This window comes from Leptosomus discolor, chromosome 10 (genome assembly GCF_034619465.1).
Source record: "Leptosomus discolor isolate bLepDis1 chromosome 10, bLepDis1.hap2, whole genome shotgun sequence".
Taxonomy (NCBI): Eukaryota; Metazoa; Chordata; class Aves; order Leptosomiformes; family Leptosomidae; genus Leptosomus; species Leptosomus discolor.
This window is the reverse complement of record NC_141400.1, coordinates 18,631,927-18,657,014: the sequence shown is the minus strand read 5'-3', so window position 1 is coordinate 18,657,014 and position 25,088 is coordinate 18,631,927. Positions and strand designations below refer to the sequence as shown.

The following is a 25,088-nucleotide window of genomic DNA, read 5'->3' as shown; positions in this document are numbered from 1 at the left end:
TTTTCTAAGGCATTGTCCTCAGCATGGCTCTCCCTGCTGGAGAGCCCTGGTTGGGAAAGCCCAAGCGTGGCTTTCAGAGTCAGTGTGCAGGATGTGAAAGTTGAGATTTAGACCCTGTGGTAACACAAGGCAGAAAACACGAGCAATGCATTGGGTAACATGCTTGTAGCGTTCATCCTGGAGTAAAAAGTACTGGAAATGAATGAAAAAAAAAAATTCTTCTGAATTTTGAAAACTTCATGCTGATTTGAGCTGTTTTCCACCTACCCATGCAGTCGTCTTCAGCTGTTGTCACGGCTTGGTTGGTGGATTTTTCTTGCAGGGTGCTGCAGTGTTTGTTTAAATAGGCTAGGGCATCTTCTGTCTTGCCCTTGAGGGTCACTGGGCTCTTTTAGTAATTCGCACCCTCACTTGCAACAACGGGACTGAAAAGGACACCGGCCCTCCTTGCTCACGGAGCTCGATGACTTCTGAACCCTCTCCCTCCTTGTGTTTTGCAGTCCAACAAAGTTCCCGTCGTGCAGCCATCCCATGGAGTCCACCCGCTCACCCCGCTCATCCCTTACAGCAACGACCATTTCAGCCATGGCTCCCACTCGCCCCACTTGCCTGCCGACATCAACCAGAAACAAGGTAAAGGGATCTGGGTGGTGGGAGGAGGGCAGTGCTGGAGACCACTGAGAGCAAGGCTGTCACCTTGCTGGTCCCGAATCCATGGGAAAAGTCAAGAGCTTTGGTCAACTGGGGTGTTGCTTAGCAGTAGGAGTTTATTCAGTTTATGGGCAATGCTTTGTAATCCTGGTCAAGAGGAGTTTGATATCAAAAGTGCAAAGCCTGCTGATGAAGTGTGCTCAGTTCTCTGTGCAAGCTGTCCTGGAGCTTGAGACCAGACCAGAGCCTGCGAGATGATGCGTAAGAGTCAACCAGAAAATGGAAAGTAATCTTTCCTTTGACTCATACCCAAACTGTTGTCAGGTTGTCATTTTGAGAAAATAAATGCTTGAAACAGGAAATATTTTGACTAAACAGGATCAGTGTCTGATAGCCGACTGGATTGTTATATGTGTGTGTCCGTAGCCACACGTTATGTGGTTGTCACACGATTTGGCTCTTTGGGTTCCCGTGTGAGTCCAGGACACGTCAATTAGCTTGTGAAGCTATGGAGGAAAGTACAGTAGATAGAGGTTAAACCCTGAACTGTAAAATATAGGTACGTGCACAGGAATTCACCCCAGCCCATCGTTCTTTGTGGGTTACTGGCAAGCTAAGCGTAAAATCAAACTTTTCTCAACCTTATGTTAGTGCAACAGGATCTTTCAACATCTGTTCAGATTATGCAGGCTTTCACGCAAACCTGGTCTTGATGTCATGTGGAAGCAAGCGAATTCACAGTTTTTTGTCAAACTACGTTCAGGAAGGGATGCAGGGTCCATCAGAGCCCAGAAGTCAGTGTGAAAACGGAGGCACAAAACCAACTGTTGTGATTTGGGCAAAGGCCTCCACCCAAGAGTGATCCAAACTGTCCTGGAGACACTGGCTTCGCTGAGTTAAAATCATTTCTAAAGCAACGGGGTGTTGAGGATGCTCTTGGCTGGAGGGCGTGCTGAATTGTCCCCGGTCTGAACCTGGAGGCCACGCTCTGGAATCATCAGGGACACTGATGGAGAGGATTTAGGTCCGGTGTAAGAGATACCCAGGCACATCCTGGTTTTTTTTCCAGCCAGCCCTTTGCCTGTCAGCCACCAGAGCATAATAAACTCAGCAGAAAGATACGAAGAGTTAACAAAATAAACCTATTAAAAGCTCAGCTAATGGCAGATTTCCGAATCTCGAGAGGAAGCGTGCAGATTTCTGAGCCTCTCGGGAAGGAGACCCGACACACCTTCCTTCACGCTGCCTTTGCCGATGCCTCGCAGAGCACAAAAGCCCCTCGCCGTGGGCTGCCTCCAGGGACCCACCGTTAGCCTGGAAAGCCTTAAGCGATCCGGGAGCAGCTCGCCCAGGGGATGAGCTGGTTACATCCCTCCGTGGAGGCCACGGTTGGCACTGGAGGAGTCCCTAAGCGTTCATGTCTGCGGGGGGTCGGTAATTCTGGGAAGATGTCCTCTGGCTGAGCACCTGCCTGCCCCTCAGTGCAGGCTCTGCCCAGTCTCCTCTTACCCTTTTTGCCTGTACTTTTGCATCGGAGGCAGGGGGAGGCCCTCCATCCCAGAGACACACACCCCCCCCCCCCGCTCAGGTCCTATTTGTGGAGAGGTTCAGAGCATCATCCTCAGCTGAGACCTGCCTCCGTGGTGCAGCTGTGATCAGCTCTGCATGCCCCGTCCCTGCACTGCGGGGGTGAGGCTTCCCCGTTCATTCTGGATGTGTCCCATCTCTATTTTCATCGCTGAAATATCTCCCATTATCACCTGGTGTAAGCGCTTGAGAGTCACCGTCGTACTCGTTCTCGCAGCATCCCTTTAAAATGTTTCACAGTAGCCCAAGGACACGCAGACAAGGAAATACAAGCAGGATCTTCTGAGTCAGTGGCTGGTGCCCCAACCACTGGGCCAGCAAGAATAACTTGTGCTTACACAACTTGTATTGTTGGAGGTCCAAATCTCACAAAATCCTGGCAGCTGCCTGATGCAGATGCTGGTTTTGTTTGACCTTCAGGGGGCTGCTGCATCCCACTTGAACACAGCTGTAGGTAAATCTCATACTAAGTTATATATTCCTTTCGGTTCAGTTACATACTTATTTTAGCTAACTCTTAATAAGATGCTTGGACTCTGTTGGTGTCATTCCTAATTAATAATTGATCATTAATACAACTAGGAGAACAACCCAGACTTCTGAATTTGCAAACTGCCAACTAATCACCCATTTATTCAATGTATTTATTGCCCAGGAGAGCTGCCAGACAATCTCTGCGCACGATTTTCTGTCATGTTAGCAGTCAGCATTGCGTGGTGCTGCGGCAGAGCTCAGTCCCAGCTCCCCTCCGGTTTTCCAGACCTGGGGTCAGCCGGAGGCTGCTTTTGCCAGCAGCACAGCGGTTGTCTGAGTCCCACCCGCAGCCCCGGGCTCCGCAGGCTGTTTTTAAGTCCCGATAGAAATGGAGAGATACTGCGGCTGTCTCCTCTGGCCGTGCCGCCCGTGCCAGCAGCTTTGAAGATCACGCAGGGATTCCCCGTGCGAAGGGTGAATTCCCAGCTGGCACCGTACCCCCCTCTGCTGTTCCTTGGCACCCACAGAGCCCACGAAACGATTGCTTTGAATGGGGACTCAGATTGTTTAAAATCGAGATAGAAGTGATGCCTGCTGGAGCATCTCCACTGACCACTCTGGGCGGGGGTTCCAGGGATGACTGATGAGAAGGGGGTGTTGGGAACAGCTTTGACCACCAGTTGTGCACCTGGACAGGCTTTCTGGGAAGAGCAGAGGAGTCCCATCAAATCAAAGTCGCTGCTTTGGCAGGCAGGAGTGGGGATGATGCTTGTGCAGGAGCAAGCTGCCTTCCCCACCCCATTACACGTGTTTTTATGATTCTGCAGCAACGTGGACAACCCACCCCATCCCCACAGAGAGAAATAAAAAGGGCAATTAGAATATCCTGCCGCTTGCAAACAGCTAATTCACAGGTAGTCCCTGCTGCCCACAAGTGCTCATAGATGGAGCAGCCAGGGGGTCCGGAGCAGTCTGGGTCAGGCGGGGAGCACGGTGCTGCGTCCAACTCATCTCCTTCTCCCTTCTCCCAGGAGTGCACCGTCCTTCCCAGACCTCAGACATCCCTGGTTTCTACCCCCTCCCTCCCGGTGGAGTCGGACAGATCACGCCGTCGATGGGATGGTGAGTGTGGAGAGCTTGGCCCCGCGCAGCCCCCAGCAGCCCCCAGCGTGCCGGCCGCTCCGTGCGGGGGACGGTTAATTGAACGAACCGCGTGCAGCCGTTCTTCCACGGTGCTTTTGCCTCGGCTTCCCCCCTCCTGCGTGCTGAGTGATGGGGAGGAGGATTTAGCCCTGTTTTAGAGAGGGGGAGCAGATCCGTGGAGAGGCTGAAGGCTTTGCCCCATCCTGCCTTACATCCAGCTGCCTGTGTGAATTAGGAAACCCAGGGAGAGCTTCCTACCCACCTCTCCTAATCACAACAAAAGCTTCTCTTTTTGAGTAGGAGGTAATTTTCTCCTTGGCTGGGGTTCTCAGCACAAACAGTGCTTTCCCTGAGCACGCCACTGACGTGCCATGATCTGCTGGGATGCTCCATCTGCCAGGCCGTGGTGCTTCTCGGGGTCTGACACGCAGGGAAAAAATACACCATGGCAGAGACCTGCCTTGGTGAACAACGCCGTACACACAGCCTGGCTGCAGCACAGCCAGCTCGGTGGCACCTGCTGCCGCAGGGAGGATGGGGAAGGAGGCGCTGGGAGCTGGAGCACTCCCAAAATGTGCCCCCTGCATGGGCCAGCCCTCAGGAGCATCCTGCAAAGCAGAGCCTGTTGGGAAACCTGCCCCAGGGACATGAGTTAAAAATACATCGGTATGTGCTCCGTGGTCACTGCCACCGGCTTTTGTCACCGTGGTTGTAAGCACACCGAGAGCAGGTCGGGCAGGCGGCACCGTGTGGGCATCGTCACTCCCCAGGTTAATTTTTAATCCTGGTTGGTGACGCAGGGACCTTGCAGAGGCTCATGGGGAGGCTGGTGGCTGCGGGTTGGGGTGGCAGGACAGGGGGGAGAGTGTGGGGAGGGCAATCACGGGGGCAGGCAGCCAGATCCCTCCTGGTGCCAGCTGGTAAAACCCCAGCAAAGCCCAGCAGAGACTTCCAGGTACAAGAACGTATTGCAAAAAAACACAGAGTAAAACGTTAGCTTTTCGATTTGTTTTGTTTATGAATTTCATGTTCCAGATATTTAACCACAAGGAAACAGAGGCTGAGGCCTTTGATACAGAGTTTGGCTTCAAAGAGATTACATTTTGCCTTCTGTGCTAAATCTGCTACTCTTGGGCGATGATTTAACTCCTCATATGATGTGATTCATCCTCAGGAAAAACAAGTACTTGGGTGACTGTGCTATAACATGAAAGAAATAGTTGGGGGTGAGAAAGGAGCCTGTTTGGCAGATGCAAGGTCCGCTCTTGGGGTGGGATGCTGTTAAGGGCAGCCCTGGGCGCGTGGAGGGGAAGAAGTCTGGTTTGCACAGGGGCTTTGTCGGTCAGTTGGTGGCGGAGGGAGTTTGCCTTGCTGAGAGCTGCTCCCGCGTCTGCGGGGTTTGACATCCTCAGGCAACCTTGTCAGACACGTTCATTAGTGACTAATAGAGCAGATATGGTAAAGCAGAGAACGGAGAGCAGCACCTGGAAGCCCATGTGCCTGTGACAGAGCCTTCGCTCATCCTTTTGCCTGCCCAAAATTGACAGAAAGAGCCCCAAAACCATTCCCGAAGTGCCCAGGCCTCAGCCGAGGCTCAGCACGTCGGTGCGGGTGGGTGCAGAAGCACTGAAGCCCGGCAGGTTCGTGGCAGCCTTGACCTCAGTGCTGGAGGCAGCGGGCAGCAGGGGCCACGTGTCAGGGATGGTCATGCCGGGGATGCTTGCACCGGTGCCACCGAGCCCGGGCAGCCACGCACGGGCAGCGGCTTTTCCTCCGCGAGCCGGCAGGCAGGAGCTGGGCAGAAACGGGCTTTGTTCTCACTGAGCGCTTCGGGAGGAGGAGCTGCAATCCCTCCTTCTGTAATTAGCTAGGATGACAGTCGGATAAAAGGCTCCGAGAGTCCCAGTCGAGGGAGTTTTGTTCACGGGAGCCTGGCAGCAACCATCAGCCAGGAGCCTGCGAACCGTGTCGCTCACCCGCTCCCCGGGCCGAGTGGCGGCGGTGCCACGGTGGCCCTTCCACAGCCGCCCCGTGTCTTTTTTCCCAAGCTGCCCTCCCACCTCCGGGTGCTACGGCCTGTACTGGTGGTACAGCCTGTACTCGTGCGTTCCCCACCATCAGGGAGTGATTTTACAGTTGCGTTCGTTCACACATCAGAATCACTTTGGATGAAGCCACCGAGTGCCCGGCTCCTATTCTAGCGCGATATCGCAGGCTCTGCAGTAACGCATGTCGCTTCTGGATTAGCTCCGAGTGTTTTCTCGGCCCTGGGGCAGCCGCCTTCAACTTCAAAGGTTGTTTCGGTTTCCCGATGCGCGGTAGCACTTGGCTGTTTGTTGGTGTGTTTATACCCGCCGACATCTAAGGGGTGGGAGAGGGCTTCTGCCTGGCAGGGTGTAAACAGAGCCCCGCCGCCTCGGCTGCCTTTCCTGCAGACAGATCCTGCAGATTTCGGTCAAGCCGAGACACAGCAGCTCCCGGAGCGGCAGAAACAGAAACCTCCTTCCTCTCCAGCGCGGCTGGAGGGCCTGACTGCCGCAGCGCCGTAGTTATTCCTTTTCAGGGCAGAAATTTGTCTTTAGCCCTGAAACATCCCTGGCATCCAGGAGCTCGGTCCTTCGCAGGGCATTGCACCTAATGATAATGGGTGCTTTGGGGGGGGGCTTATTATTGCTGAAAATAGCTGGTGCTGGTCTGAGGCGCAGCTCTGTGCAGCCTGGCCCAAGGAGCTCAAGCATTGTCGCAGGTTTAAGCGCCCCATCGTGCCCTCCTCGGGCGTCTTGGTTTCCACGCGCAGTTTTAGGCTTGGAGCATCTTTTGGTGGGTTTGCAGAACAAGCCAAGGTATTTTTGAGCTATCTCCATATGAAAACGGGGGGGGGGGGGGGGGGTCCCTTACTGGGAACAACGAGGAACTTTCCGCATAGTTGTTTTACTATCTCAAAAATAATGTCCAGCTCTAGGTCTACTACATGCCCAGCCCCCAGGATGAAACAGCTTTCAAAAGAAATGTAATCCCGAACTTTTCGCTTGTTTAAAAACGACAAGCATCCTTAAAAGGATGCGCTGGGGAAATCGGAGTATTTCTGAAGCACGTACAGAGGCAGAGTAGGTGTTTTCTCTCCAGACACCAGGAGTTTCCCATGCTTGGGCATCCTTCTGGTGCAGCCTGTCGTGCACCACACAGCGAGACTCTGACCGGGCTTTAGATTTTGGGTTAAACTCTGCTCTTTCGAGCCACTTCTTCTGTGCAATAGCAACATCTCCTCATTTTTCAGCACACCTCTGTGTTTTGCGTTTTAGCAGGATAAACTCAAAGCTGCAGCATTACTTAACCCCGGGGACGGAGGGGGGTCAGGCCTGGATCCACCCTTTGCAGGGAAGCCCAGCATCTCCCAAAATAAAGCCCCTTGCTGCCCCTTGAGCCCGGGGGTCAGCCCAAGCATTCCACCAGGCAGAGCTCCTGGGGCATCAGTGCTCTGAGCCCCCTTAGCAAAGGGTATCTGTAGGAGACACCACGTAGCTGTGGATACTTTATAGACTCTTTCTTCCCGATCCCAGGCAGAGCCAGTCTGTCTATCCGCTCCCGTCATGTGGATTTAGACAGCCGTATTCGTCAGCGCTTTCTGCTGGGGCTTCTTTCTCCAGGTGAGTATGAGCTGTGTGAGACAGGGCAGCAGCTCGGCTGGTCTCGCAGCTTGCAGTTCGTGCGGTAGGAGCTTGCAGCAGACAGCGGCCGCCCAGGGACGGCCACTGGTCTTCCCCGGGGCAGCCCTGGGGAAGAGAAGGCGCTTTTAGGCAGTGTCTGGTCCAAAGGGCGCTCAGGGGGATATTGAGCATCCTGGGAAGATGCACAACGATTGGGTTTTAAGCAGCAGAAGTCAAAACAAAGCCAGAAACCCCCACCTTCAGCTCAGCATTGGGAAAACGGGGTGAAATCCATTGCTTGGGGTTTTGCTCTGTGTCACTAACCCTAATTCTGAGCATATCCCTGCCGTCACCACCGCTGAGTTTTGCTCTGCAGAGACTGATCTGTTTTACTTGGTCTCAGCCTTAAAAGCAGGACAGGCAGCGATTTCTTGTCCTCCCCTCAGCACAGAGTCAGTTCTCTGAGACGTCAAGGGCAGCTTCTGCCTCCCTTGTCCCGACATCGGGCAGCATGGGGCTGGCACGGCCGTGGGCCGGACCCTGCACACGGGAAGGGGTCGGCAGGAGCCGGCCCTGTCACTGCCCTGCTTCCCCCGGCGAGGACCTGGCCCTGCGGCACAGCCCGCCTTAAGTATCGAGCAGGTTGAGCCACATAGCCCAGTCCCGAACCATTCATACCATAGTTTATGGTCACCCAGGACCAAATTTTGCTCTCTGTAAATAGACCCAGACCCCAGTGATGTCCTGGGCAGCAATATACATCCCCTGAGGATGGAAATCGCAGAGCCCAGGCCCTCCAGGCGTGCTGGTGGGCAAAGCCCCCATGGTTCCAGCGAGGATGGATGCCTGTGCACTCTGCTGTGCTCACACACCAGCTTTTGCTTCTGCTTCATGTTGTCCTGAAGAGCCAGTAGCGGACGTTTCCCACCGGAGAACCATGCAAACCCTCAGCCATGCAAGCCCTTAGCCGTGCAGAAACCTCCAGCCCTGCAACCCTCGATCCAGGCAGCCCCTCAGCCCCGCAGCAGAGGCGAGGGAGCGCTGCCAGCCCTCCTTGCTCACTGAGGCTTGGCTGCGCCCGGCCTCAAAGGCGAGAGAGGAGCTAACGGTTCCCCGCAGAGGCGCAGCAGCCTCCCCGAGCCCGGCGCAGAGCTCCTGCTTGCAGGATTTTGGGGCGGATTTTGCAGCGCTGCTGCAGCTGAGAAAGTACACCTGGTCAGATAAGGATCAGACTGTGCTGGTGGATTAAATTAAACAGCTTTTCTTTTCGTGCCAGCATATCTAATGAACAGTTCATCTCCCATGGGCAATTCTGCCATCTCAAGCTGCAGTCATAAAGTGGCAAGCTTGGCAGAGCTGACTGCGCTGGCTTTACCCTCTAAAACTCTCGAGAGAGCTAATGAAGCCTGAAAGCTAGCGAGACCTCTCGTGATCTCAGTCCCGTGTTGGTGGAGAGCATTGCTTAGGCAAGGTGCACCTCCTAGAGTTGCAGTTTGGTTCGTGTTCAGACTTATGCTATTTCTGTTAAAAGCAAGGCGCGGGGTGGTCCTAATCTCTCCCATCCAAACTTTGGGTTGAGTTTGTTGTTCCTTTCTGCAGCGCTAATGAGATATTGCAACAACAGAGATCTGAGCAGCTGAAACCGCTGGTTGAAAGCGCCCTTGATCTCAGTCAGGCTGGCTCCCGCTGCAGGCTGGGCTCCTCGCAGTGGCACCCAGACCTTCTCCACCCACAGCCCGGCTGGCCGGGTCTGCTGCCAACGTGGCAGGGGCGACCCAGGGGTGGTGGGCGCTGCCTGCCCCCCGCCAGCCTGGCAGCCCTCTCCCCGTGGTTTTGCTTTCCGTGTCCTCTGCTTCCCGTCTGCTTCTGCCACAGCAGCGTGCCGTCTCGTGGGACGTCATCCCCAGCATCCCCAGCATCCCCGGCGCAGCCCTCCCAGCATGGCTCATCCGCTCTCTGTTGCAGGTTCACTCACCCGCTGATGCTGGGCTCCGGCATGCACACCACCGGCATCCCGCACCCCGCCATCGTGCCCCACTCCGGCAAGCAAGAGATGGAGCACTATGACCGAAACATGTAAGTGGGAAGCGCTGGCAGGGCTCGACAGCGGCAGCACCGTAAGGCCTGTTTCATGGATCGCTATTAACGCTTGGGGAGGCGGGGAGGATGGATGAACCAGGCAGTGGTGTGCGTTGGAGGTGCAGATCTCAGGCCCCCCCACATACTCGTGCCGTCAGGTGGGTTTGGTGGTGAGACTGAAGCCGAGAAAACTCACTAACAACTCAGTTATTCTGAGTATTATCACTGTTATTCTTTATTGCGGCACCGGGCAGCACAGGGGATGGCTCCTTCCATGCGTGCGCGCCCAAGCGTTAGGGTTCTTGCCTTATAGTTACAGCTTTCATGTTTATTCATTACATTTCTAAGAAAAGGTTGGGTTATTCTAATTATTTCATTAACATAAGTTCCTCCCATAGTCCCACCTCAGTCCGCCAAAGTTACACCCCCCGATTGGGGGTCCTTGGTGGTCATCGGGGATGAAGGTCCGAGTCTTCCTCACGGTTGAACTTTTGTACTTGTCCTGTGGCACATGCCCTGTACCATCCTGGGTCTTTTCCAAATGGCAGGACCAGCTCTTGCTCGCTGCCCTCCCTATCTCTCCTGCTTAGTCTTCTGTGTTCCTTGAGCCCCGCAGTCTGACTGGAGGATTCCACCGGGTGTCCTTTGCTTGGCAGATTCTGCTTCGTTCTTATCTTTAAAGTGTGTGTTAGTTAGTCCACAATGGAGACAGGCATAACGGTTAGTACAAATCGGCCTCCTTCCCTATCTCTAAAGGCTGGTCAGCAGCACTTTTCTAAAAGCCAGTTTTCTAAAAGCTAGTTAGCCATTCTTTATTACAATTCATCTGCTGAGCTTGGTGCCACCAGGCAGCCAGGCTGGAGAGTGGCTCTGATGCTGACAGCTCCTCTTTCGGTCCCACCAAGGAAACCTCAACCAGAACCAAAGAGAGAGAAGGAAGCCAAGAAGCCCACTATCAAGAAGCCCCTGAATGCTTTCATGTTGTATATGAAAGAAATGCGGGCGAAAGTCATCGCCGAATGCACCCTGAAGGAGAGCGCCGCCATCAACCAGATCTTGGGAAGGAGGGTAAGAGCACGCGGGGCTCAGCACCATCGTCCCGGTGCAGCATCCCCATCCCTTCCAGCTGCTCTTGAGCACCTAACAAGCATCCACTTTCAAAACCAGGTGCTTTTATCCCTTAAACACGCGGAGCTGGAGCAGGGCAGCCGCAGTGGGATGGGCTGGGAGGGGACAGCGGGGCCACGTCTCACCGCCGTGCTTGTCCTTGCAGTGGCACGCGCTGTCCCGGGAGGAGCAGGCCAAGTACTACGAACTGGCTCGCAAGGAACGGCAGCTCCACATGCAGCTCTACCCCGGCTGGTCTGCCAGAGACAACTACGTGAGTGGCCGTGGCGGCTCGGACCCCCTCCCCGTGGCGTGGCCAGAAATGACGTGGGGGGGGCTGACAACTGGTGTTTGCCAAACATCCTGCCTGTCCCTGGTGATGCCGTTCCTGACGGCACGCTGTAGAAATTCACGTTTCAGGAGTATTTTGAACATCCTCTCGGCTCGTTGCCCGTCTATAGCACGGATGTTACAGCTCCCCAGCTACCTCAACTGTTTGTTCACTTGCTGTCCAAGTAAAGACAAGTAGGAAGGAAGGGAGGCTTTGAAATGATGTGGATGGTCTTTGCGAGTATAATTTTAGGGAAAGCCAGTGCTGCGTGCATCTCGGGCTCCCAGTGGGAGCTGAGCATGGGGCAGAGATGCAGGAGGAGAAGCTCGGGGTGGGATGGCTGGGGGGGGCTGAATGGGCACCCGCAGCCTGCTCGGCTCCTTTGGCTTTGTGGTAGCGCCTCGTTTATCAGCTTTAAATCATGGGGCTGGGTACTGCAGGCTCAGTAGCCCTTGGGCACGTGATGCTGAGCCCAGGCACGTGCTGCAGTTTGGAGGGGATTTGCCAAATCGCGCGCTGCCGCCTCTGTTCGGCGGGTTTGAAACGCGCAGGGCGTCTGCTCAGGGGAGTGTAATAACGGGAAATAATTTTTAAAAGCAAAATAGGGAAGTGTAAGCTGCTTTGTTGAGTTGTAGTGCAAACCTCAGTCTCACAGGCTGATCAGGTTTGATTTTAGACTCTCCGTGGGGTTACGTCCCAAGCGGCAGCCCCGTGTATTGCAGGGCACGTAAGCGGCGCTCGCAGGATGACAGTCACCGAGTTTCTGTCTGTCCCTCAGGGATGTTGACCCCACCCTGACCGATCCTGATTTGAGGACCCTGACCGAGTGAAGCACACCATGTTCAAAGTATTCAAATGCAATTTGAGCAAACGCAGGCAACAGCATCGCTCTCTCTGCAAGGTCATGAGCTCAACCCAGCTCTTTGGCGAGCCTGTTTCCCAACCTGTGTTGCTGTTAGGGAAAAAAAAAAAAAACCTTTCCAGATTGAAAAATAAATAAATAAATAAATAAAATCCCCCAAACCAGGCAGTGGCTGCTGAGCGGAGCAGCCTCAGCACCCAGCAAATAGCGGTGGTTCTCAGCAATAAGAATTAACTAGTGCAAAGGGCCGTGAGCCGTGCTGAGGGTTGGGATCAGGCGTTCCCGTAGCCAGAAGAGCTTTCCCTGTGTACAAGGGAAGGAAGGGAAGCTCCAGCCCCGATTCTGGCTGCGGCGAGGTACGTTGCCACAGCAGTCGATGCCAAACGGATCCCCAAGGTGTGAGCTTTGGCTTTTATAGAGAGCTGGCTTGACTCTGCATCTGAAATAGTGGCTCTTTTTGGAGGGGGCTGCGGTGGCGCGGCCACGCTGGCACAGCCCAGGGTGCCCGGGGTCCCCTGCTCCCCAGGGAGAAGCAGCGGCAGCTCCTGGGCTGGCTGGAGGGACAAAGCTGCTTCGCAGCTCGTGGTGGTAGGGCCACTTGGGAAGCCTCTGGGCTACTCTGTGGAACTTTTAAAGGTTACTCTTAAAAAAAAGTTCATGTCCTCTTTGCTGTATTAATCACTTCAGCAGCACTGTGTTAAACGAGGTTGCATAGGTGCCCCAGAAGCACAGGATACACTCCAGGGCTTTTCTAGTGACTTTCTCAACTGTTTTCATCTTACATACCTAACGAGCTCGTTAGAGACCTGAAGCAAAGCACACGTTAAGTCTTCAGAGGTCCATCCATCCACTCGAGGGCTCTGCCCTTTGATCTGAGGCTCTGTCATTTCCCTCGCAGCCACTTTCTTTCCCCTGGGAGCTGCACAGCAAGCACCCATCCACCAAACCATCCTTCCAGAAAGCCCACTGAGGGCAAGAAAACACCCTGAAACAGACCAAAAGCACCCTAAACCCCCCCCCAAAACCAGAGGGCAGAGATGATGCAGGAAAAGCGGAGGTGATGGAAAGCCCCCCAGCCTGTGTTTCCCTGCAGCAGCGCAGGTATCTCTGCCTCCTTGCAAGCACAGACCAGGAGCTCAGCATCCATATGCAGCTTTGCAGGATCAGTGCTGGATGCTGATGCCCTCTGGAGCCGCCCTTAGAGAAACCGGGGCGGCTCCAGAGGGCACCAGCATCAGTGGGAACACATCTGGAGGGCAGCAGCATCTGGAGAGCCAGGCACCATCTTCCTCCAAGACCAGGCACATCCTCCAGGGAAATCCCAATCCCGTAGCATCCTTCATCTTGGCAAGGGCTGGTTCCTTGCTGCAGAAGGTGAAGCGGTTGGTGGGCTCCAAAGGCGGACGTTGGCTCTCCCAGCACCGGCGAGCAGCTGCTTCAGGGCTTGTGGTCGTTGCTTTTCTCGCTGGAGCTTGAGGAGGAGGAGGAATGTAGGTCACTTCTGCACATGTGATGCGGATATCGGGCAGGAAATACAGTTGCTCCCACACCGAAGAAAAAAATCTTACCGCAGCTCAGAGCTTTCCACCTTCACTCAAACCACAAGAAGTCATATAAAAAGTCACGGGTTAAAGGCAGCCCTGCGAGCTGCCTGCTCCACGCAGGCCAGATTTGCTCCTGCGCCGCTGTGCCCTCATTAATAAGCTCGTTAGATGAGGGGAGTTGTTGCACATTGCGAGTCAGAGAGGTGGTTTGGGGATAAAATTGGGTTTTCCTGTTAGTGAGGGAAGAAAATGGAAGAATGAGAGCTGGGTCCAGAGCTGTGAAAGCACTGAAACAGAGGGATAAGTGTTATTCAAAAACAAATTTCTGTGGATTTCTTAAACCTTTCTTCCCCGTTGAAATCAGGGATGCTCCTCCTGGTGACACGTTGTGGAGCAATTGCTGCTCACGTATAAGGCACCGCATTAAAGCAGTAGGGAAGGTGCTAAAATGGGCCACGTGCTTTTTAGAAACAAAAAGAGGGAGGGGGAATAAGAACAGGCCAGGAGGATCAAGCTGTTGGTCGTACTGCCTCCATTGCAGGCAGTAAAACTTGTTTAATTCTATTAATCTAGTTAACTCTATTAATTAAATTACCAATTAATTAAAGTGATAATGGGTGCGATTCCCAGGCAAGACCCATCAGGGTGGGCTGAGATGTACTGGCAGGAGTTGGCAGAGGTGCTGAGCAGCACAGGCACAGGCACTGGGTTTCTTAGCCCCGAAAACCCTGCGCAGCACCCTCGGTCTGCGGGGAGCAGGGGCTGACGGCCTTCCCTTTGTTTTCCCAGGGGAAGAAGAAGAGACGAACACGGGAAAAGCAGCAAGATTCCAACTCAGGTAAATGCGTGCGGCTCAGTGGGTATCCCTTTGCCTCTGCTCAGAGGGGATAATCCGAAGCAGTTGTCGTGGTTTACTGTGTTTTCTTTTAGCTTAACTAAAGAAAGACCCATTTTATTTCTTTTTTAAGACGTGGTAAATTAACATTTCTGTGACTTTTTCGTAGACGTGTTTGAATTAGACCATGGGTCATGTGTGAAAACTGAAAAGATTAGGTTGGTTTTTTTTTGACAGGTGCGTAACTTCATATAAACTATCACTAAACTTAATCTATTGAAAACGTCCAGGGTGAATGAATGTCCCCAGCAGCACTACAGATACCAGTAATTAAAGAAAACTCCTCTTGAATGCATCGATACCGCATGTGGGACTAAATGCAGTGACAGGATTGAAGCTCACCCATGGGACTACCCTAAATTTGGTTTTCATTTCAAAGTAACCTAGGGTTCAAGCAAAGTCATCCCAAAAACCAGTACCAGCTGCCTCCCTGCACCACACTGTTTATTAGAAAAGGCCTTTTTGACAGATTTCAGCTGGTGACACACACATCCAAGGCTATTCCCGTGCTGGTTTCTGAAGTGTTTCTGCCATATCAGGAATGAAGAATATCTGTACCGCTAAATATTCATTATGAAACAGCAGAAGGCTGTCCTTTCCCACTGCGGCATCACATATACTGGAAGTTAGACAGCCTCTTTTTTTTCCAGTATGCCCATTCTGTGATTGCTTGTAGACTTACAAAGAGCTTTTCCCACTCTCCAGCCTACCAGTTCATTACTGCTCATTGCTCTTATTTATTTTTGGATGGAATTAAGGCAGCCAGATGATAGGCTATTGGCTTTCTAAGCAAAACGAGTTCCCTCTCCCTCCAGAAATGCTCCCTAGGGAGGGTGCCAGGTCAGCCTGTTGCTCTCCTGGCCTTGCACACCCACACAAAGACCTCTCCCACCTGAGCTGGGGACCCCAAGGTGCACGGCTGGCTGCATCTGGGCAGTTTGGTTGTTGGTCAGGACACGGGAGTCCAGCTCTGGTGGTGTTGCTGTGGATTAGGAGCGTCCATGCGACCAGAATCCCATGGCCTGCATTAATTAAGGAAGTTCAGATTACCTCCTTCATTAATTTAATGAATTGCTGTTGGATGACCTCTTTGAATCATCCATAAAAAGCAATTGCATGGCTGTGTCACAGTAATATCTTCAGTTTAGTTAACCCTGTCGATCTCATTTAGTGTCTAGACTGATAAGGGGAATACAAGCTTTTAGGCTTATAGGTAGTGTGTATGTATATATATATTTTTATATATCCATATATAACTCTTGTCTATGTGATGCAAAAATTATTATTTCACCCGTTATGGATTGAAAACCAATTGCTGGCCATACACAACGGGAGACACTGGTGGTGGCTGAAAGAGGGAGCATGAATCCAGCACAGAAACGCGCTGTTCAAATCCCATTTACAGCACTAGAGAAAAAAACCATGATGTGCCTGAAAGCAAATCGGGCTTCCCCCTAATGACCCCCGCAATTACACAGTAAAACTGCAACAATTTGAGGAAAGGAGAATAGCTTTTCCATTAAAACTGGAAGGGGAATGGTGGGAGGGCAGAGTAGAATAAGCTGGGCCCGGGTCTCCTTGGTGCTAACTCTGCTTTCAGCCTGCTTCTGCAACGTTTCCTCCTCTTCTTTTCCGTGCGCAGTCCGAGCTCGCTGGCAGCCCCGTTTAGTCACTGCTGGAAAGGCAGGGAGCAGGTAAGGATGCGGACACAGGAGGCAGGCAGCGCCTCTGGGATTTGGCAGCTTTTCCAAACTCAAGAAATTTGAAGAGCCGGGAATTTCCCTGTAATTGCCCGTATTTCCCAGCGCTGAGGCCGTTTCCCAACCCTCCAGCTGCCAGCAGTGATCACTGATATTTGCCTAACGACCCCTTTTTTCCAGGAGAGGTGATGCCGGCAGGGAAAAAAAAAAATAAATAAATTGGATTGTAGTCTGTTAGTCGTGTGCTAAAGTGGCTAAAATGATGTTGCCTCTTTTCTTCCTCCTGCTCCTCCTCCTCTTTGTGCCTCTGCCTTGCCCATTCTCCGCCACGCATGCTTCTGTGTTCAGATCCTGCCTCTCCTAAGAAATGCAGAGCTCGCTTTGGCCTCAACCAACAAACGGACTGGTGCGGCCCGTGCAGGTGTGTATCGGCATCTCCTCGCTGCTGGGGTGCTCTTGGGCGAGCGGGTTCGGCTCCCTGCGTCCCCCTCCAGCCGTCCCAGCACCGGCGGGGGCTGCTCCGGCCCGGCGGGGATGGGGTTTTTCTCTGGGCACCGGCAGGAGCGGTTGGCCGAGCCGCAACGGTCAGGCTGCCCCAAGGGGTTCTTAGCCCCGCGCCCCGGGGCAGCGTTGCTGTAATGCCCCACGTGTTCCTCGGCTGATGGACTTCCCTGGTCTTAAAAGCTTATTTCCAGGGTGGAGACCTCTGTGACCCTGATGTGGGGCTTTTTTTCCCCTGTTAGAGATTTCCTAGTGCATAAATGGCACCCTGGGGCCAGCAGTGAGTAGTTAATGTTGGGGGTTTTCCTGTTTATGCTGGGGCTAACCATGTATTTCAAGATCCGGCTCGTCTCAACCCTGAAATTTTGCAGTACCCACCATGGGTGGGGTGGGAGGGCCTCAAGCAGCGAGACAGTTCGCAAGCACCCTGTGCCTCGAGCTTTTAAGGGACGGACGTGGCCAGGTGATGAGTGAAGCTTAGTGCATCACCCATGCCCTGCCTGGCTCCGGGGGTCTGCAGATGCAGCCAGGCAGGAAAAGCTCCTGGGGGACTTCTGGACCTGGGCACCACAGCACGGAGAGGCTCCAGCCCGGACAGAGGGCTACGGGTCACAGCACCTTTTTATACCAGTGCCTTGACGACTCCAGCAAAAGCTGGAACGCGCTTACTGCACCTTAAAGCGACCAAAATCATTTAGTTTGCCCAAATCTCAACCCCAAAGCGCAGCCCTGCAGAGTCACGATGGTCCTTGGCCACCGGCCTTGCTGGCACCCAGGTCCCAGGGGCTGAGCCCGAGGGGAGCTCCCCTCCCTGCAGCCGCATCCTGCACCCCGGGGTGCTGTGCGACAGCAGACCTCCCCAGTCACCTCCCCCATGACACGCCGGGCGACCTCATCTAGCACCATTTTTTAACTAATGAGGAATCTGGATGGATTTCCCTTAATGTCTTGTGAATACTTCACCGTGGATGTCCAGAGGGGGACTTTTTTGTGAGCAATGCCGCCGGGCTGAGCGCCCCGTCCCGCGGTGCAGGGCACGGCCGCAGCTCTGCGGGGCAGTTCCTCCAACTTCGCTCTGCCTTCGCTCGAACTCTCCTCATCCAGCTTCTCCTCTGCGCTGCTTCCCGATTAACCCGGGCTGCTGAAGGGCTCGGAGACCTTGGCATGCTTTTGGTTCGTAACCTTTGCCTCTCACCCCCTGGTTAGTCACGGCTGTTCTGCCATTCCCCCTACTAACTGCCGGCTCGAGGGCTCCTGTCCTCCGCGCTCTGGTCGCCTGTGGAGAGCGACTTCCACCAGAGGATTTCCACGCCACAGGAGAGGTTGACTGGTTAAAACTGGGTGTTCCTGCTCTAGAGCTTTCACCCTCCTCACCCTCACCCTGCGTGAACTGCTCCAGGATGCTGTACTTCCAAAAGGGAGAGGGATAAACCCCTTCAGCTGTCTCACGGCCACCTCAGCCACAGCCCACTAACGGCTTCATAACCAGCGGTCTGTACTGTCAGATCTGCCCCCCAGCCCCCCCGCAGTGAATCGATGGATCGATTTGTGTCATCTTGAAGGGGTCACTGACACTCCCCACCCTGCAGCTACTCCCGAGGTGTCTGGGCGCCACAGCTGCTCCTCGGGCTTGTCTGCTCTGGGAGGCGACAGCCCGTGTGGAGGAGCCTCGGCGTTAAACACTCGGTTCAGCGGGGCGGCCGTGCCTCGTATCGCGTTAATTGGGTCACCGCGGCGAACGCCGACGCTGACAGCAGGAGCAGCACTTCTCTTGTTCACATCCAGTGCAAAGTCATGTTTAATACTGGACCAGTTAGTACGTACTCTACCACCATCTAGTTTTTCATTAGTGAGATCAAAGAAAGGTGTGTGTGCCCGCATTAGCCAGTTCTCCATTTGATCTGTTTTCCTCAAACGAGAGCGCCGAGGCAGGGAGCCAGGCGGGAGGAAGATGTGCTTTTTAGCTGTAAAGTCATTAATGCCATCTCCAGCGGAGAAATTGTTCCCTCGCTGCTATTAAGGTGACATCTTGAGAGCTTTTTATTGTTTCAAACGATACCGAGATGCTTGAGGACACAGAGCAGGTGAGGTGAGGTGTCTGGTGCACGAGGAGGAGGAAAAGCAGCTCCACGCGGAGTGTGTCGACATGAGAGAGTGCGAGGGACTGACACGGGATAGCCAGGAGTGGTTAACGTGACCTGGGCATGTGAGGTGGCAACTGGAACTCGGGCTAAACGTTCCTGGCTTCGATACTAAACGGCAGAATTGTCAAGGGATGTGGAGAAATCACGCCCAAAGCCAGTTCCAGCAAGGATGGTGTATGACTTGTGGTTTGAGACACCCCCTCTAAATCATAACGAGTGGGGAACGTGAATATCTGCTCCAGGGGGGTGAAGGGAGGCTGGTCCCTGCTCCCCAGGCGCTGCTGTCCAGGGACCTTCCTGGTCCCAGCGGACCTTTTGCTGGAAAAAGCGGGGCCAGGGGAGGAGGGTTGTCACCAAAGGGGTGCTTTTCTGTAAAAAACCCTTTTTGTGAGGACCTCTTTCCCCAGCTGATGAGGTCTGGTTGTCCCGTTCCCCAGAAAGGGAGTGTGGAACCGAGTCTTTCACAGTTGCAGGTCCGTTCAGGTCCTCCTCCTACCTGCTCCTTCTCTCCCATGCTGCGTTTTGTACTCGTAGCTCTGCTTCCTCGGGGAGAGGCCATGGCGAACAGTCCCTGCCCAGAAAAGCTGCAGGCTGAAGCGTCGGAGCTGGTTTTGCCTTCGTTGGGAGTTTAAAGGGTGATTTACCCGTCGGAGACCAACGGGTCTTCCGCAGGGCGCAGGACTGGTCCAGTATCCAGAGCGCGAGCTCTGGCAGCCTCGGACCGCGTCTTCCTCCGTGTCCCGGGCCGTTTTCTTCCCTCTGCCTGAGTCGGTGTTGAGCTCGGCTGGGTCAGTCCTCAGAGGAGGAGGAGGAGGGAACGGGCAGGGAGTATTTCGAGGTGCAGAGGCGGCCAAGAGCAGAGGGGTTTGCTGCAAAGAGGAGCAGAGTAGATGGTGCCGCGCTCGAGCCTGGGAGAGGGCTGGGAAACGGGGCCTGCGGGCCGCGAGGCTTGGGGTCGACTCGCATTGCCCGAGGAGAAGGGCCAAAAATGGCGAGAGGGGCGGTGGGCTGGGGGCAGAGTCCTGGCAGTGTGGGAGACCTGGCGCTCCTGGATCACCGCGGTGCGAGCAGGCACAGCCCAGGGCCGGCCGCCCGCCCGGTGGCCCCGTGACACTGCGCGCACACGCGTGTCCCCTGCGTGTCCCATCCGTGTCCCCTGCGTGTCCCGTGCGTGCTGTGGCGGGTGGGCGGGCAGGGGCCGGTGCGTGGCGGGGGGCGCGGAGTCGCCTCCTTCCGCCGGGGTCCGTGGGGCGGTGGTGCTCACCGCCGGCGGGATGGCGGGTGCTTGGGGGGCTGTTACCGGCTGGATTTCACTGGTTGTTGTTAAATTTCTATTGCTGTTTTGGGCTTGATTTTTATTGGTTTTAATTTTATTATTTATTTTTTTTTTTTGTCATTGATATTTTTATTATTTTTAATTTTATTAATTTTTATATTTGTTATTGTTTTTATTTTTGTTATTGTTCGGGGTTTATTATATATTACTAAATTTTTTATATTCTTTTGATTTTTATTATTGGTTTGGGTTTTTATTATTATTACATTTGTGTCATTGTTATTTTTAAAATTTTTTTAATTAATTTTATATTTGTTATTGTTTTGGGTTTTTTTATTGGTTTTGCTTTTATTATGTATTCTTAATTTTTAATTTATATTTTGGGGGTTATTATTGTTTTTATTTTTATTATTTATTACATTTTTGTCTGTTATTATTAATTTTTTATTTATCATTATTTTTATATTTATTATTTTTATTTTTGTTCTTGTTTTTACTGTATATCATTAATTTTTATTTATATTTGGGGGGTTCTTGTTTTTATTTTCATTAATTATTATTTTTATTAATTTTTGCTTCTTATTTTTATTACTGTTTTGATTACCTTTATTATTAATTTTTGATTTATTTTCACTTTTTTTTATCGCTCAGCTCTCCATCGCCATGTCGCTGTCTGTTACGTTTCGCCCGCTTTCTCCCGTCCGCTCCCGGTGTTTAACCTCCATTCTCGACCCCCGGCCGGGCCCAGCCCCACCCCACCCCCCGCCCCGCCCAGCACCGCCCCCGCGCAGCGGCACCAGCCCCGCGCGCGCCCCGGACCGCGCGCCGACAGCGCCGCGGCTGCGCCGCCGCGCAGCGCCCGCCCCGGCTCGGCCGCCGTTACGGCGCCGCCTGGCGGTCGCAGCGGCGCAGTGCAGCGGGGCCCAAGGCCCGGCCCCGCCGCAGTCGCCCCCGCGGGCGAGGCCGAACCCCGGCGGGGAGAGAGAGGGAAGGGCCCGGCCGGGGAGAGGGCAGGGACAGGCCGGGGAGAAGAAAGGACCCGGCCGGGGAGAGGGCAGGGACAGGCCGGGGAGAAGAAAGGACCCGGCCGGGGAGAGGGCAGGGCCCGGCCGGGGGCGGCGGTGGGCGAACCGGGGCCGCGAGTCCCCGGTGGCTGCGTGCCCCGGCCTGCGCCGAGCGCTGGTCTACGCCTCGCCCGTGACCCTGCCCTCGCCCTTTATTCACAGACACCTCTCTTCACTGTTCTTAGGAGGAAAAAGAAGTGCATTCGGTACTTACAAGGAGAAGGACGCTGTGCCAGCCCAGTTTCTTCCGATGGAAGTGCTATAGACTCCCCTCCCTCTCCTCTGGACGCACTCCAATGCATCTCCTCTGCTTTTCCTTCAGACAAGCTCGCAGCCCCCGCCGACTCCGCACACAGAGAACAGCCCGACCCCTTCCCCGGCTCCTCCGCTCACCTCCAAACCGCCACCTGCTCCTCCAGACTGACCAGGTGCTCTTCTGCGCCCGCGGAGTCCCCAGCCTACAGCGTGGCCTCCACGGGGACATAGTCCCGCGCGCCGCGGCCGGGACACTGGGCCCTTCGCTCTCTCCCACCTGGTTTCGCTGCCCACTGAAAAGGACCAGAGGCCCGTCCAAAATCCCCCATCTCACTGTAAAAACGTGCAGAGATAGGCAACAGGATGACTTAAGGATGCTGGAAAAGTCATATGGGTTTGTTGGGTTTTTTTCGGGGGGGTGGGGGTTAAAGATAGCAAAGCGATTTCAAAAAAAGGTAACAAATTGCCAAAATTTAAAGTGCTGACGAGTAAACAAGCCTTTTGTCCCTGCCCTGTGCTGCTTTTTTTGTTTGTTTGGGGGTTTTTTGTTTGGTTTTTTTGTTTGTTTCTCTTTTTTTTTTTTAACTGCATTATCTTCACATACGGAGGAAAGCAGAGACGAACTCCCCGGCTTGCTGCAGTAGCTGGTAGGTGCTATCGATCCAACCCTGGCTGCCGCTCCCTGCCTTCCGAGCTGCTTGAACACGTAGTCACTCCCTGCCCCCTCTCCGGTGACCATTTTACCACGGAGCTGGCGACGCTGGACTAGGAGCGGTTTTTAAAAGCCCTTCAGTCCGACAATTCCCCGTAGCGCCGCCAGCTTCCTGACCGGAGCGGGTAACAGCGAAATGGTTAAACCAACGAGGTGAATCTTTTAAACTTCTCGTTGGAAAGCAGGAAGGGCACCGGGGCAGACACAAGCCGTTCCGCCAGCCCACGAGGCGAAGGCAGCACCAACCGCCGGGGAAAGGCCCCACATCGCTCGGGTGCGGGTCCCCCCCGGCCGCTCGGCCTTGTCCGACGTGGACGGCCCGAAACCCCAGCCAGGCTGGGCAGAGCCTCCCAAACCCGCTCGCTGCTCCGGCCTTGACGCAGGAGGAGAGGGGCGAGCTCTGCCCCCGCGCTCGGCTCGCCCCTCGCCCAGCTCGGGGCTGCACGTACCCTCCACGAGATCAGAACCATTTTTTTTTCATGATTTGGTGCGTAACTTTTAAAAAAAACCCCCTTATTCTAGCTTTTTCTAAAAGATCCTCCCTCCACCCCCGTGATGATGCCACACATTAACGTGTTCTCTCCAGCCTGAAAACACCTCACCAATTTCTGGCATTTTATTTATATTTTGAGCTTGACAAACGCAAACCACTGCGGACGGATTGTGATCTCCCTGAACAGGGTAAACCCCAAATTAATCCAAGCTCCCGATGTCCTTCAGGGTCACAGACTCCTCACAGAGACCACAACCTCGTCCAGTGCAGAGTTTTTTTCCTGCTTGAACCAAATCTGTTCTAGACTGCTGAAGAGAAAACCACCGCCACACAGAGGGAGAGGGGGGTCTATTTTTTTCTACTTTACCAAATAGGTTTTAGAGTACTGAATACAAACTACGTAGTAATATTATTGTAGAACTGCAAGAAATTTAAGAGGACCTTTATAATGTACAAAATATTTTTATATTTTTTTTTCTTAACACAAAACCCTAATTTTTTACACTGGGCTAAACTTTTTAAACAAGTTTATGCCTCAAAGATTGAAAATTTAAAAAAAAAAAACAAACCACCACCTGATTAGTCTGTAGAGCAGCTTTGGGTTTAACTCCCTTTATTTAGGTACTTTCGCTTATAGTAGCGTAGATTTTTTAATTCCAGTTTTAGTTTAGAGCTAAACCTATTGCTTTACTCCTCTCCTGTGTAAATGTAACTTCAGAAGCACTGAACGAACGCTGCGTGCACAAACCTGGAAAGTTTGCAGAGTCATTTAGAAGTTTGAAAGAATCATTTTAACCCTTGGAGAAGTAGCATTACCTGAACCGACCGCCCGGCGTACACTTAGCCACTCAGAGGGTTCATTATTTCTGTAGCACCAGATCAATGCGCGATCTGCTCGTTTGTAAGTTGTTTTAGCAAGCTTAGACAACAGCGTGCTCCGGGGCTGAACAGAGGGACTCAGCAGACTCTTCCCAGATCTGACAGATTCTTTTTATCACTTGATTTAAAAAAAAAAAAAAAAAAACAAAACACCAAAAAAAAGGCTTAAAAAACCAATAGCTGTGTCTCAGCTCACCGTTTGTCACCCCGAGACCCTCCGGCGTGAGGTGCTGCAGAAGCGTCAGCTACCGTAGAGGCCACAGCTGGTCCATCGGCCGTGGTGGCCTGGCCTGACTCCCCCCGGGCATCACCGGCCGGACCCCACACCCGACAGGCACTTTGTGGTGGGGTGTAACTGCGTAGGAAAGCACAGGCAGGGAGAAACGAGAAAGCAGACAGGTCCCAGGACACCAGGGGAGCTTGAGGGGAAAAGTCCTGAGCAAGGCCAAATCCTGCCCAGAGCAGCCGCCGTTCGTGTCAGGGTTCACCGGGGCCTTCGCCCGTGTGTCTCACGGCGCTGCGGGTGCCCGCCTCGCTCCAGGGCACCCCGGCCAGCCCACCCGCGGGACGGTCTCCTCACATCGTTTTTATTCCACGCCAGTCCTGCAAAATCTCTGGGGGAAAACCCACTGCCCCCTCACCAGCAGCTTCCCTCCGGCACACAGGGCACAGCAGCACTGTCCCCTGCCTGCCAGGTCACAGCCAGAGCGCACTCCGCGCTGGCACCTCCTGCCAGCTGATGTCTACCCCCTGTCCTGAACACCACATCCAGTTTATACTGGTGTAACAAGAACGTTTGATCCTTTTTTTTCTTTTTTCCCCCCTCAAAACACAGATAAGAGACCGTTACGCTGCCCCTTTCTGAGACACAACCACGAGCAGGCCCAGCGCGCGTTACGCACCCCACGGCTGATAATGAAAGTAGCTTTGTTCAGGCGTGGGTTAACGCCAAAAAGGTGTCTTTAGAAACGCTCCAGGAAGTGTTACTGGTTTGTGTTAATGCTCTTTTTTAACAGAAGGAAAACTTTGCCCTTAAGTTTTTATCACCACCAGAATTTTTTTTTTTAGTTTTTACAGCAATTTCAGCTCTTCCTGAACTCCGTATTTGAATTCCTGAAATCAGTTTGAATGTAGAAGTCATGGAAGTACCACTTCATTAAACCAAGTAAAACCACTGTATGTATGTAGCAGGGATAAATGTTTTGCAGCTGTACTTTCATTTGTCCAATGACTATCCATCATTTGTTGTAATTTTTTTACTTCATTGAGTTTGTATTTTTTGGCTTTTATGTTCAAAGTATGTTTATAGCTTTATAAATAAAAGTAATTGCCAGACTGGCTATTCAAAATAGGCCACTGGAAGTTATAATCCTCTCAAATGATGACTTCTTAGAACTCAAGAGGGTTCCTGTTTTATTTTTCCTTTGGCAGTTGTAGGTACAAACTGTTTTTAGAGTAATTGCTAATAGGCTTCAGTGGGCAAGACTGAAATAGTAAACCAAGGCTAAGAAAAAAATACCACCTTCTGCAGTGCCTGCTGACACCTTGCCTCCCCCCCACTGAAATCCCACCAGCCATCCCTGATCACGCCAGGACGCGGGAAAGAAAAAAGGTTCAGGCAGCACCACACAAGTTCTCCAGCAATAAAACACTTCACAGTAGGAAACTGGACAGTCTCCCCCTTTCAGGACCCCCAGAGCACAGGGCTGGTGTCTGACAGCAGCACCAGGCCACTGTCAGGTCA

General features: G+C 53.1%; 1 protein-coding gene across 2 annotated transcripts in view; it reads left to right on the top strand.

Annotated features, from left to right (window-relative positions):
• TCF7 (transcription factor 7) overlaps positions 1-21,634 on the top strand; it is a 71,337-nt gene extending 49,703 nt beyond the window's left edge. Inside the window, exons 4-12 of one of the 2 annotated variants that reach the window (XM_086471278.1) lie at positions 501-633; positions 3,744-3,834; positions 7,416-7,502; positions 9,468-9,578; positions 10,487-10,649; positions 10,855-10,962; positions 14,215-14,263; positions 16,369-16,441; positions 21,191-21,634. In XM_086471278.1, the coding sequence (XP_086327404.1) occupies positions 501-633; positions 3,744-3,834; positions 7,416-7,502; positions 9,468-9,578; positions 10,487-10,649; positions 10,855-10,962; positions 14,215-14,263; positions 16,369-16,441; positions 21,191-21,491 (1,116 nt within the window). In that variant the 3' untranslated portion in view covers positions 21,492-21,634. The remainder of the gene's footprint in view (positions 1-500; positions 634-3,743; positions 3,835-7,415; positions 7,503-9,467; positions 9,579-10,486; positions 10,650-10,854; positions 10,963-14,214; positions 14,264-16,368; positions 16,442-21,190) is intronic. The other variant, XM_086471279.1, reaches the window with a different exon arrangement.
• The last annotated feature ends 3,454 nt before the right edge of the window (positions 21,635-25,088 follow it).